Source organism: Mus caroli, chromosome 9 (genome assembly GCF_900094665.2).
Source record: "Mus caroli chromosome 9, CAROLI_EIJ_v1.1, whole genome shotgun sequence".
Taxonomy (NCBI): domain Eukaryota; kingdom Metazoa; phylum Chordata; class Mammalia; order Rodentia; family Muridae; genus Mus; species Mus caroli.
The window spans coordinates 114,752,089-114,764,604 of record NC_034578.1 but is presented as its reverse complement, the minus strand read 5'-3'; the positions used below and the strand labels follow the sequence as shown (position 1 = coordinate 114,764,604).

Below are 12,516 nucleotides of genomic sequence, written 5' to 3'. Positions count from 1 at the left end.
GGTTTCTCTGTGTAGTCGTGGCTGTCCTGGAACTCACTCTGTAGCCCAGGCTGGCCTCGAACTCAGAAATCCGCCTGCCTCTGCCTCCCGAGTGCTAGGATTAAAGGCGTGCGCCACCACGCCCGGCTAGCTTGAACTCTTTTACAGCATAAGAGCCCCTCAAATGGTGTCACCACACAACACAGACCCCATGGTGCCATCTGATCCTCTCGTAAACTTCACAGAGCTGAAGTAGGTGTCCCTTTATAAAGATGAGGAGAGTGAGGTCTGAGCGGTAAGGGAATGTCCTTAGGTGTCCAACCTGGACCACAACCAGGCAGTCTGGCCCCAGAGACAGCCCTCGGCTAGGGGATGGTCAGGTCGTGATGTGGACATCCTATAGATACACCTGCTTTGTTTCCAACACCAGAGTAGTCAAGCTGACTGCGTTGAGAATCCCCCAAGGAACTCACAGAGCCCTAGCTCTTTTCTGTCAGCCACGTCCGCTGGCCTCACTGTGACAAACACAATGAACAGCAATGGCCAGGCTGGCTGTAACTTTTGGCCATCACAGTCCTCATTTGTGGACTTGGGTTGTCTTCCTACCCACACACAGGTGAGGACAACCTGGTGCAGGCAGCCAGGACCTGGCCATAGGCCAGCAATGCTTCCTATCAAAAACTATTCTACAGAACCAACCGCTAGCTCCGAAGCCTGCCAAGGCCGCCCTTAACTGTCTTTCCAGCTTTGGACAGCCCCAAGTCTAGATCCTAGCACCTCTGGACTGCAATCTAGGTGGTGTCAGTGAACAGATGCCCAGCAGTCTGTCCCTCAGAACACAGATGTACCCGAGTGCCAGGCTGGTGGCAGGAGAATGGCTGAGGAGTAAAAGTTGTATAATAAAAGCTGTCCCTGGGGCTGGGGCTGGAGAGATGGCTCAGTGGTTAAGAGCACTGGCTGCTCCTCCAGAGGTCATGAGTTCAACTCCCAGCAACCACATGGTGGCTCATAATCATCTGTAATGGGATCTGACGCCCTCTTCTGGTGTGTCTGAGGAGAGTGACCGTGTACTCATATACATAAAACGAATAAATAAAAAATAAAAAATAAATAAAGTTGTCCCTGGCTTTACGATGGCTTCCAACCTAAAAGCCTCTTGTCTCACTAGCTGGAATGGGCTGGGATGGACAGGCATGAGCCACTGGGCTTTGCTCTGTATGTCTCTGAGTTTAGAGAACCAAAACTGATATTCCTTTCTGTACAGGCAGAGAGGACACATGAGTACCCTGGGGGCACTCTCAAGCGCAGTGCTTTCTCAACATGCATGCCTATAGTCCCACCCTGGCAGTTCCCCAGGGTACTCCCCTTTCTGCGTGTGCTGAGACTGGCCCAGTCCTGAGCAGCCCAGTGCTTGGGCCACTCCTAGACACATTTCTGGAAGCCCAGCCTATTCAGCTGTCTTAGTGGGCATGGAGAATCCTGGAATCATAGCCCCTCAGAACTGAGGAGAGAAAAATTAGTTTGATTGCTACATTGGTTAATAGGGTCCGGCAGGAAGGCGATCTTACCCACAGGCCATGCCAATGTCATAAGACCCATTTCTGATGCCACCTGAAATAAAAGCACTTCATAACCACCCCTGGCCACAGCGGGCCTGCCCGGGAGCAGTATGGCCTATCCCCTCCCTCACAGGAGACCCAGGAACACCCAAAAAGACTTGGGATGTGGCCCAGGGTGCTCCTCCTCTCTCTCTCTCTCTGCCTAGGGTCCCGAGGGTCAAGGACCAAGGTCAGGGTACACTCATGGGCACACCCAGCAGTCACCACTTACCAGCAATGTTGGCCACTGCCTGCAGTCCCGATGAACACTGTCTGTTGACCGTAGACAAAGGTACAGTCTCTGGGATGCCACTGAAACAGAGGGGAGATGGCGGTCAGCCCTGGATGTGTGACCAGCCCTGGACGTGACCCAGTCTCATGGAAAGTAGGTCCCATGAGTCTTCAGGGTCCCAATAATGGCCCATAGCAATGCACAGACCAGAGGGTAACAGCTGGCTTTGCCTCCAATATGGTAGACATATACAACTTCTAGAAACCCCTGAGGAACTCATGGAACCCCAGCCGTTTCCCGTCAGACACATCCGCTGCCCTCACTGTGACAAGCATGACCAACAGCAACAGCCAGGAACTAGGCTGGCTGTGACCTTTGTAGTTCTCATTTGTAGACTTGGGTTGTCTTTCTACCCCCACACAGGTCAGGACAACCCAACGCAGGCAGCCAGGACCTGACCCTAGACCAGCAACTACTAGGTAAACCCTGTCGCTATAGCCACTTGCAACTGAAGAGACAATTGGAAGCCTTGCCATGAGACCTCATTCTTGGGCTGGTGGCCAGTCTCTCTGTGGTCAAAGGAGATGTCTACTTTTCTTTGTCAAGAGAGCAAGAGCACCAGTGGCCCACGCAGCTTCCCTGCCTGAGCTTCGAATCTCAAGGTTGCAGAGCTCACGTTTGCAGACCCTCGGGTGCAACGTCTGTAGCGACAGGGAGGCACTTGGCACCCCAGTGGACAAGAAGGTCACTCATCTTGAGAGTCAGTCTTCCAAGCTGTCTGTGTAGGGACTGGCCAGAGCTAGGTGAGTAGGAGAGAGCTCTCTATGGGGACAGAATAGGCAGAGTGAGTGTATAGGGGGCGGCCTGCACAGCAGAAGAAGGGAAAGTCAGAATGAAGAAGCGGGTGAGAGATGAACTGGAAAGTTACAAGAGGAACTAGGAGGCTAAGCTGACCCTTTCCACATCTCTAGAGGGAAGGTCTTTCCCTGTTCTGACTCTGGCTACTGTTGCTACTATTTCTCACCCACGTGGTAGGAAGGACTAAGGGAGGTGGGTTTCAATCTACACCTGGAAGTAACTGGACTACCTCTTCCCCACCTGGAAGGCCAAGATGACCAGGGACCCTGGCTTCCCCACCCCTCCCCTCAAGCTTCTGATAACTGACTGAGCCTGGGGTTCTCAAGTGGCTCAACTAGGAAATGAAGAAAAGGCCCTGATCAAGTGGTCACGTGATTATTAATCTGCCATGTGAGGACAGAGTCCATGCCTCCAAAGGGTAAACAAGTTGGCTTTGTGAAATACTTGGTCACCTTCGCTCCAGTCCCTGCCTCTGGGCCGGGTAACACACCCTTCAGAGCAGGAGCAATGTTGGGTCCAAGGATTCTGGCTGACTTGGTATCTAGTATCCAATCTGATAACCTGTCACCTACAGACTGGTTAATCCCTACCAGAGGGAAAAGGGTTACCTCAGAAATTGGGCGATGCGTGCCATGACAGCCCCGGATCCTGGCTCAAGAACATTGCCTGTAGATAGAAAACTTATTCAGTACCAAGTAGTGTTCTGCATACTAGGGTTCAACTGGGAGTTCCAGAGAAGAGACATTCCAGATCTTTCTTCCGGATCACTTTAGGGTTTTCCCAGGCTCATGTGAAACTATAGAAGTTCGGAGTCTGGAAAATAGGGAGACAGCTACCCAACAGCTTGTCATCCACCTGCCCAGTGCTGGAGGGCCAAAGCAAGCTCTTCTAAATCACGGCCTTGGGGGGGCGGGCTTGCCTGGTAACAGGAGAGACTCTAGAGTAAGAGACACTGTGCAGAGCCATGGAGGAGGGAGGGGAGCCTGCAAGTGCTCACCTCCCCAAGCGTCCTCCTCCAAGCCCCGCGTTGCTGCAGGGACGAGGAACAGGCTGGCACCTCAGGACAAGACCGTGTCCTACTCTAAGTTCTAGTTCAGGCAAAGAGTAGTGGTTAGGGCAGGGTGGGGTGAATCCATCTGCACCTGTAACCCAGGACACCGTGTAGGTAGAGAACTGCGTTTTCCCACCTCCTGCAGTCTCCAGGAACATCTAGGCTTCTGTGGTGACCCCCAGCCATAAAGTTATTTTTCACTGCTACATCAGAACTGTAATTCCGCTACTGTTAAGTATCGTAATGTAGATATCTGTGTTTTCCGATGATCTTAGGCGAACCCTGTAAAAGGGTCCTTCGACTATCCCACTTAAATCGGTGGAGTCTGTAGTCTTGCTCAGTGAAACCCAGGTTCTCGGTGAGAAAGAGAGGCTTCGGGAAGGAGGACAGGGAAGGGCCGGTGCAGGACCCGCAGGGGAGCTCACCCACGGAGATGTCTCCCAGCTGCTCAGGCTTTAGCTTCACGTCCTGGAGAACCGCGGTCAACACGGCCGACAGAAGCTCGTCGGGGGTGGTGTCCTGCAGGGCGAGGCGCAGCAGCGGTGAGCCAAGCTCCCGCATCCCCGCCCGGGGACTCTGCGGTCACCGGACCCCCGATGACAGGATCCCATCCGCGCAGGCCGCCTTCTGCTCCCCTCGCCCGCCCGAGGGGCCTCACCTTGAAGCCTCCACGGCTGGCGCGGCCGATGGGAGTGCGCCGTCCGTGCACCACCACCACGTCGGAGGCCGAGGCCTGCGGGAAGCCAGCGGAGCAGGGCGCAGCTTGCAGCGCGGAGCTCGACTCGGGCCGGCCGGCCAGGTGGCCCAGCACTACCTGCAGCCGATGCATCGCGGAGGTGGGTCCCACTTACTCGCTTAGGTTCTGGGTGCAGAGCTTTAGGAACAGGAATGATGGCAGGCGCAGGCGCGGGCGCAGGCGCAGGACAGCCTTCTACCTCGCGAGGCCTGAAAGGGGATCACAACCCGGGTAGAATGATACTGCGAGAGGTAGGATGGGGTCTGTAGAGGGCCTGCCCACTCCTAGGTACAACCAATTAGATTAAGGGGAGTCTGATTGAGGGCCGCCCACCCACCCCTTGCCCCAGAGCCCCGCCCAATGCCTGTCCTAAGACGCTTTCTCTCCACTCAAAGCCCCGCCCGCCATCCTACGGAAGCCAATCATAATGCGCACTCTTAATCCTCCTCGAAAGGCAGACTGGAAACTTCAAGTTTGCACAACCTTTTGTAGACACTGGGAAAGGAGGTTTCCCAAACTGCTGGTTTCCTAGGATGAACTCAGCCTCAAGGGAGTCCCTCCCCTTGAGCTAAGCGCGCAGCCGCGTAGAAGGCGGAGCCCGGCCCATGGCTTCTCTGTTGGGCTAGTCCGGGAAGACCCTTGTCTCCCATCAAAATTTGCTGTGCTCAGCCCCGGGTCCCAAAACCCAGAACTGAGGACCTAGAAAATGTTGAGGCACCTAGTTAAGCCCCAACCGGGTTGGCCGTCACAGAAGCTCTCTCAGAAAACAAAGTAATTTTGGGTTCCCGGCTGGTGTGAAGAACCGATTAAGGTGCTGAAAGGCAGGCAGGTTCTAACTGTAACGTGCTCCGCATGTCTTAAGCCTGTTGATCTACGTTTGTTTGGGATAGTGCCATTAGTGCCCACATTCCCCTAGGAATTCTACTAAACCCGGGGATGGGGCTGGGGGTGGGAGGGTGGAGACCCAGTATTGGAGATTGACACCTAAGTAGATTAACCAAGTGAATTAACGAAAAAAAGTCTTCCTTGGGTCTAGACCCAACGTTAAAGAGTAAGGTGATAGGTTCCGCGTGTTTTTTTCAGACCCCGGGAAGGTAGTGCTGTTTGTCTCAGAAAACAAAGGACAGGATACCCTAAATGCCAATTTATAGGCAAGGTCGTGGGCTTTCCCCTTTAAAAATTAGAGTCACAAGTGACATCAGATAGCTAAAGGTAGACTGAACCTTCGGGTTACTACTTCCGAAACCAGTCTGTCTCTTCCCTCCCTACTACCAGAATATAAATTACTGTACAGAAGGGCTGTAACTCCTTCAAGTCCTAAACAAGGCTGATTGAGCTAACCATGCATAACAACCACTACCAGATCGCCTAGTCGATCCGCCTTGATCGGTGGGCCAAGGCAGATGCCAGAGGCGGTTTTTATACGTCCTCACACCTTCGAGGGGAGGTGAGCAAACGTTAGAAACACAAGTGGGTTGACTTTAAGGCTGGGTAGTTCTGGCCCCTTAGTCTAGATTCTAGCAAAGGGCGGAGCTTCTCGGAAAGCGAAAGAAGGAGGGGCTGGAAGGAGACTTAAGGGAAGTAGGAAACTCCACAGGCGAGCGTACTGGACGGCACCGGGGGCCCAGGGTTGCCTGCCATGTCTGCGGGAGACCCCCGCGTGGGATCCGGTTCCCTGGACTCCTTCATGTTTTCCATACCCTTGGTCGCGCTTAACGTGGGAGTGAGGCGCCGCCTATCGCTGTTCTTGAACCCTCGGACGCCCGTGGCGGCCGACTGGACCTTGCTGGCGGAGGAGATGGGCTTCGAGTACTTGGAGATCCGAGAGCTGGAGACGCGCCCCGACCCCACTCGCAGTTTGTTGGATGCCTGGCAGGGGCGCTCTGGCGCGTCGGTCGGCAGGCTGCTAGAGCTGCTGGCCTTGTTAGACCGTGAGGATATACTGAAGGAGCTGAAGTCCCGCATCGGTGAGGAAACGTGCTTCCTGGCTTTGTGCCAAGGATCAACGAGGCTAGCCTTGGCATATTAATCTTGTTCATTTTTTCTGGGGTGCGCTAGGGAGGGAGAGAGTGACAGTCGAATTTTCTGTCAGTATGCAGGTCAGCGTAGGGATTGGGAGAGGGGTCAAAACCCCTGAGAAAAGATGGAAAGAGCTTAGGCAAAGACCTTCAGTTGTACCAAGAGTCAAGATCTGCTTCTCTCGCGGTATCTCAGTTGTGTCAGGATCAACAGGACAAGTGAGGACCCCTTCCATCACTCACTGGCACTCAGCACAACACCCCGCCCCGCCCACAGTGAGGTACACCTTGCTAGATGGGGGTCACCATTCTCACTGAGCACTAACTGGGTGCCTGAGCCCTTCTGACATTCAGTCCTCTGCTCTGATTGCTCTGCGCCCTGCTAGATGCCCAGTTTGGCTCCATTCTCTAGAGCCTTAGAAAGGGAAGGCAGGAGGAAGGCTCAGAGAAGCAGGCTGACTTTGGAGTCCTCTCAGATGCCCATTTTGGGAGAGTCTGAAAGGGAATGTTAGTTTGTAGAGCCATCCATGGTACCAGTGGCTGGGGAAGGCTCAGCCCAAGTAGGCCCTTTATTTTATTTTTTTAAACATTTATTTATTATTATACATAAGTACACTGTAGCTGCCTTCAGACACAGCAGAAAAGGGCATCAGATCTCATTATGGGTGGTTGTGAGCCACCATGTGGTTGCTGGGATTTGAACTCAGGACCTTCGGAAGAGCAGTCAGTGCTCTTACCGGCTGAGCCATCTCGCCAGCCCCAAGTAGGCCCTTTAAACTAATTCAGGATTTTGAGTGTGTGTACAGCAGCAGCCTGGGGCATGGGGGTGTGTGTCGGGGGTGTGGGGGTTGGGGGAGGAGCCTCTACACCTGTCTCTTCTCCACAGAGGAGGACTGCCAGAAATACTTAGGTAAGCTGCAGAACCAGGAGTCTGAGAAGCCCTTACAGGTGGCCAGAGTGGAAAGCAGTGTCCCACAAACAAAGGAACTGGGAGGCATCACCACCCTTGATGACCCCCTAGGTAAGGGCCCAATACTGTGCCCCTGGGTAGAGTAGGTGGGCCACAGCCTCAAACATGTGACCTGCAGAGGGCATGGATACCGAAGCAGATGGATGGACCTGGGACCTCGGGCAAGCCGCTCATTCTGAGCCTTGGTTTCCCCATCTAAGAAATGGGAATAATGGCAGTCCTCTCCCAGAGTGGTTCTGAGACTTTAATGGCATGCCTCCATCATAGTTAACCGGGATTTCATCTGGGAGGAAGTTATCTTTTCACTGGTGGGGAGGGCATGTATATGACATTGCTTTGGTATGGATACAGGCCCAGGTTCCCTTGAGGGAAGACTCCAGGTTGGGCTCCTTCCAGCCTTCCGCAGAGGTTGACGGTTTCCCTTGTCCCCTGTCCTCAGGACAAACGCCGGAACTTTTCGATGCCTTTATCTGCTACTGCCCCAATGATATCGAGTTTGTGCAGGAGATGATCCGGCAACTGGAACAGACAGACTATCGGCTTAAGTTGTGTGTGTCCGACCGGGACGTCCTGCCGGGCACCTGTGTCTGGTCCATTGCCAGCGAGCTAATTGAGAAAAGGTTGGTTAAGCAGCTAAGAGGGTAGGTGGGTGAATGCATGAAACCCAGAGGTCCAGATGCGAGGACTGTCCTGCTAGCTGGGCTCTGTCCTGCCTGGGTAATGTAGTCCTTCCTGACACCATCCTCTGAAGGAAGTCACCACAGTGTCACTCTCCCTCAGGTGTCGCCGCATGGTGGTGGTTGTTTCTGACGATTATCTACAGAGCAAGGAATGTGACTTCCAGACCAAGTTTGCACTCAGCCTGTCTCCAGGTAAGCTTAGGCCTGCTTTGGTCAAAGACAGAGTGGAGGTATAGCCTTAAGATGATAGTCCAGGAATGCAAAACCAAAGCACTACAGATCTCTGAGGATGTACCTGTGTGCTTCTTTATGTAGTGGATATGTATCATGGATGCCTGGTTGGTGGAGAGCTGGTGTTAGCCTGTGCTTTGGGGACTGAGCCTGTCCCACCATAGGGCCCCACGTGGTCCTAATACCACACGCTTTGGCCTTCAGGTGTCCAACAGAAGCGACTGATTCCTATTAAATACAAGGCGATGAAGAAGGACTTTCCCAGTATCCTACGGTTCATCACTATATGCGACTATACCAACCCTTGCACCAAGTCCTGGTTCTGGACCCGCCTTGCCAAGGCTTTGTCCCTGCCCTGAAGATGACCCTGGGAGCCCTAGGTATGTCAGTCTGTCTGTGTTCTTCCGCTTGCCTCCTTTGACACTGTAGGGGGGAGCTTGTGGTCCGTCTATCCCTAGACATCTACAGTAGCCAGATGTCATCTCTCAAGTCCTTACGGAACCAGTGACTGCAAGTGACATTATGACTTGCCAGGTTGCCAGCCAGCACAGTGAGTCTAAGCGGAGGACTAGTTGAGCTACATCTCAGACATCTTTGGCCTCAAGATCTCCTCCTGAGAAACAGGATATGGAGATCAGGCAGGGAAATGGTGAGGTACTCTTCTGGCTATCCTAGGAGACCCAGTGTGGGCCGAAGGGGAGCTGAAGGAGCACACACTGGCTGTTAAGGAGCACCACAGGCTTGCCAGGACAGCTGCTTCTACCTGCCAACCTTAAACTTCCTTTCCTCTTCCCACAGGGCAGAGGGGAAGATGAGCCTGACACAGAGCCGGATTCTCTGATGCCATCCTGTCTGCATCTTTGACTCCCCTCAGGTTCAACCCGTGTTCAATGACGACTGCCTTTCCTCCCAGCCACCCATGCCTGTGCACGCACCTCTCAGCACACACATGCCTCCTCGCACACACAGGCATCTGCATACGTGTGTTTCCTTTGGGACAGCTCCCAAGAATAGCTGAGTGGAAGAGTTCTACCATCAAGGGCGCCTGGCCATCTCCCTGGACTAAAATGGGGTGCCTTTGCTACAGGTAGTGGCATGGGCCTATAGTTTCAACATTTGGGAGGTAGAGGCAGGAGAATCAGGAGTTCAAGGTTATCCTTGGCAACACACCTAGTTTAAGGTCAGCCTGGGCTACATGAGAGCCTACCTCTCCCATCCCCTACCCCCAGAAAAGAAGAAAAATCTGGGGGCACTGTTGATTTCTCCTCTATTTTCTCCACCTGTTGAAAGCAAAGTCTAGAAAGGCCCCAAACGTGATAGCATTTGGGCCCTTAGCAAACTGAAGATAAAAAGGAGAATCTGATTGGCTTCGCCCCACAAAGCAGCTGCAGGCTCAGCTGTTTTCTCCCCAGCAGTGAGGTTTGCATCTTCTTATTCCTTTCAAGTTCTCTATCATAGAGGCAATGTCATGGTCCCTCTCAGGGCACACCCCAGGGTCCTGAGTCCCCAAGAAAGTGGGTCTCCCCTCAGTGTCTGGGGGAGGAGTGAGGCCTCTGTGCACGGTCTCATGGGGCATTTCAGTGCTTGATGCTGAGCATTTTAAAGCCACCTGGGTCAAGTGTCTCCTACACCTGTGTTAGAGGTTTCATGGGAATGTCAATAGAGAAAGAAGGGCTGGTGTTTGTACTTTGTACTTCTGTGTGTGAATTTATAATAAAAAGTATTCTATTTTGAGGAAGTGTACTTGCGACTGACTGTATGTGTGTTAAGGTGTTTGGAAGCAGAGAGGTAGGCTATGAGTTTCTAGTATAAGAGAAAGTGCTCTATAATGTGGTGTCCCCTAGGGCTTCCAAGATGGCTGAGCCTTGGGTTTCCAGATGGCTGAGTCTTGGCCTCACGGGCTTGGGCTTCAGCAGGGACCAGATGGAGCTAAAGGTATCATCATCAGCTCCAGAAACCTGCTCCTACCCAGCAGCCTGAGTCTTTCTTAGCTTAAACTATGTGCCTGGCCCTGGTATGCAGTCTCAGGGATTGAACCCAGGATCCATGTTAGACAAAGTATGTCTTCTGAGCTGTATTCTCAGATCACCATCTGTCCCTTGATTATGGAGTCACACATATCCAGCCATTGGATGACCAAGTGCTATCTATACACACAATGCTGATGTTACATTTGTAGTCTTCACCTTTCCAACTTCCTCAGGATCTGTAATTATCTCAAGGAAGAGAGTTTTTAAGCCAGGTAAGGTAGTGTGCCTGTGGGTCTACCTACCTGTGAGACTGAGGCAGGAGGACTGTTTGAGCCCTACAGTTTAGGAAACAGGGCATTCTGCCAAAAAAAAAAAAGTTTTAAAAATTGTTTTGTTTTGTTTTGTTTTTGAGGTAAGGTCTCTACTATGAAAGTCTGGCTGTCCCAGAACTTTCTGTGTAGAGCAGATTGGCTTTAAACTCACAGAGCTCTGCCTGCCTCTGCCTCCTGAGTGTTGGAATTAAAGATGTATGTGTCACCACACGCAGTACTTTAATTTTTAAAGGAACACTTGTTGTTTCTGCATCTCTGAAAGTTCATGTATTTCCAACCACCCCTGCATTTTAGAAACTTGCTTTTTTGAGGATCTGTTTGTTCCATGGGGCCAGGCCAAGGCAGAATATAGAAACGAATCATGCTCTGATCTAAAGGAAACTAGACAGCAGTAGAAGAAGCAAGATGCAAATGCAGGAAAGTCAGAACCACCCAGGAACCAGGCAGTGGAGCCTTGGGCAGCAGGTATGCTGGCTGGACCAAAGGCATGTATCCTCCATGTCCTGAAGACGGGGCTCTGAGAGGTGGTGAAGGGGACAAGGTAAACCCTACGCTGGGAGACATACTAAGGGAAAAGATCTGATCGAGAGGCATGACTAGGATGGAGACTAGAACAGTCAGATGAGACCTGTGGGGCTCAGGGGAGATGACTGCAGCCATAGCACGCAGGCTGCAGCAGGGACCCTGGCTTCCATGTGGGCAGCAGGGGGTGAGAGGAGCAGAGGAGTGGCTGCCCGGAAGGTGGATTGGGCAGGTGGAAAAGCAGGGTTGCTGTGTCTGCTTTCAGGAAGCTGCTTGGAGGAGGATGAGAACGGAAGTGGTGGTGAGCTGGCCGTGGTCCCCACGCTTCCTCTTTCCTTGGATCACACCCAACTGGCCTTGTTCTCACATAGCCAGGCTTGCAGCACATCTCGGTTGCAAGCGCTCAGTTGTTACGCGTGGACGGTTCCCACTAGACTGACCTCTTTGAAACCCCCACTACTGACCCCTGAGCCAGGAGCATCAACATCACCTCCCCTGTTAGATATGAGGCCTCTCTTTGTCGGGAGGAGGCACGGGGAAGATCATTTATCAGGATGCCTGTGCTTTTTAATCTCTTAAACGATCTTTTAGTTTGTGTATGTGAGTGCTTTGCCTGCATGTTTGCATGTGTACCACATGCATGCCCGGTGTTCGCAGAGGGCAGAAGAGGGTGTTGAATCCCTTGGAACTTGAGTTATAAATGGTCATTAGCCACTAAAGGTTGTGGGCGCTGGAAACGGAATGTGGGTCCTCTCCAAGAGCAACAAGTGCTCTTAACCACTGAGCCAACTTTCCAGCCCAGAATTCGAGTACCCGAGAGGCCTTAGATGTCGGGGTCCAGCCTCCACACAGGACTGGAGTTCTCAACTGGAAGCAGGGATATCTGGAAGGCACATAATAAGCGGACACAGACTACTTTTTGGGTGCAAACTGACAGGTAAGCTTAAAGCTGCTCTCTCTCTCTCTCTCTCTCTCCTTTCTCCTCTCTTTCTCGCTCACTCACACACACTCTGCATTCTCTTGCACACTCTGTTTTTCTCCTGTGTGCTTTTCTCTTCTCGGAACAACCCCCCCCCCAACTCCTACTCACCTCTGTGTGTTCCCCTTTCACTCTCACACACACTCTCTCTCTCACACTCTCTCCACTCACTCTCTCTCTACTCTCCTCATGCGCACCTCATGCGCACCTCACTCTCTCTCCACTTGTTCTCTCGCCTTTAACTTGCCCCAGTCATTTACTGTTACCCCAAAAAGCAGGTATATAAAAGGACGTTGTGTAATCATTGCCAAATCAAATTCAAAAGAATCACCCCATCCCACAAAGAATCAAGAATTGCAA

General features: G+C 52.4%; 2 protein-coding genes across 2 annotated transcripts in view; one reads left to right on the top strand and one right to left on the bottom strand.

Annotated features, from left to right (window-relative positions):
• Positions 1 to 4,751, bottom strand: part of LOC110301085 (3-ketoacyl-CoA thiolase A, peroxisomal) — an 8,958-nt gene extending 4,207 nt beyond the window's left edge. The window contains exons 1-5 of the mRNA XM_021171310.2: positions 4,377 to 4,751; positions 4,144 to 4,237; positions 3,276 to 3,333; positions 1,810 to 1,889; positions 1,548 to 1,590 (exon numbers count right to left, since the gene is read on the bottom strand). Of these exons, the coding sequence (XP_021026969.1) occupies positions 1,548 to 1,590; positions 1,810 to 1,889; positions 3,276 to 3,333; positions 4,144 to 4,237; positions 4,377 to 4,547 (446 nt within the window). The 5' untranslated portion in view covers positions 4,548 to 4,751. The remainder of the gene's footprint in view (positions 1 to 1,547; positions 1,591 to 1,809; positions 1,890 to 3,275; positions 3,334 to 4,143; positions 4,238 to 4,376) is intronic.
• A 660-nt stretch (positions 4,752 to 5,411) lies between these two features.
• Positions 5,412 to 10,096, top strand: Myd88 (MYD88 innate immune signal transduction adaptor). The gene is made up of 6 exons (XM_021171309.2): positions 5,412 to 6,421; positions 7,359 to 7,493; positions 7,882 to 8,062; positions 8,223 to 8,314; positions 8,558 to 8,733; positions 9,152 to 10,096. The coding sequence occupies exons 1-5, from the start codon at positions 6,094 to 6,096 to the stop codon at positions 8,710 to 8,712; spliced, it is 891 nt and encodes a 296-aa protein (XP_021026968.1). The 5' UTR covers positions 5,412 to 6,093; the 3' UTR covers positions 8,713 to 8,733; positions 9,152 to 10,096.
• Positions 10,097 to 12,516: the final 2,420 nt, after the last annotated feature.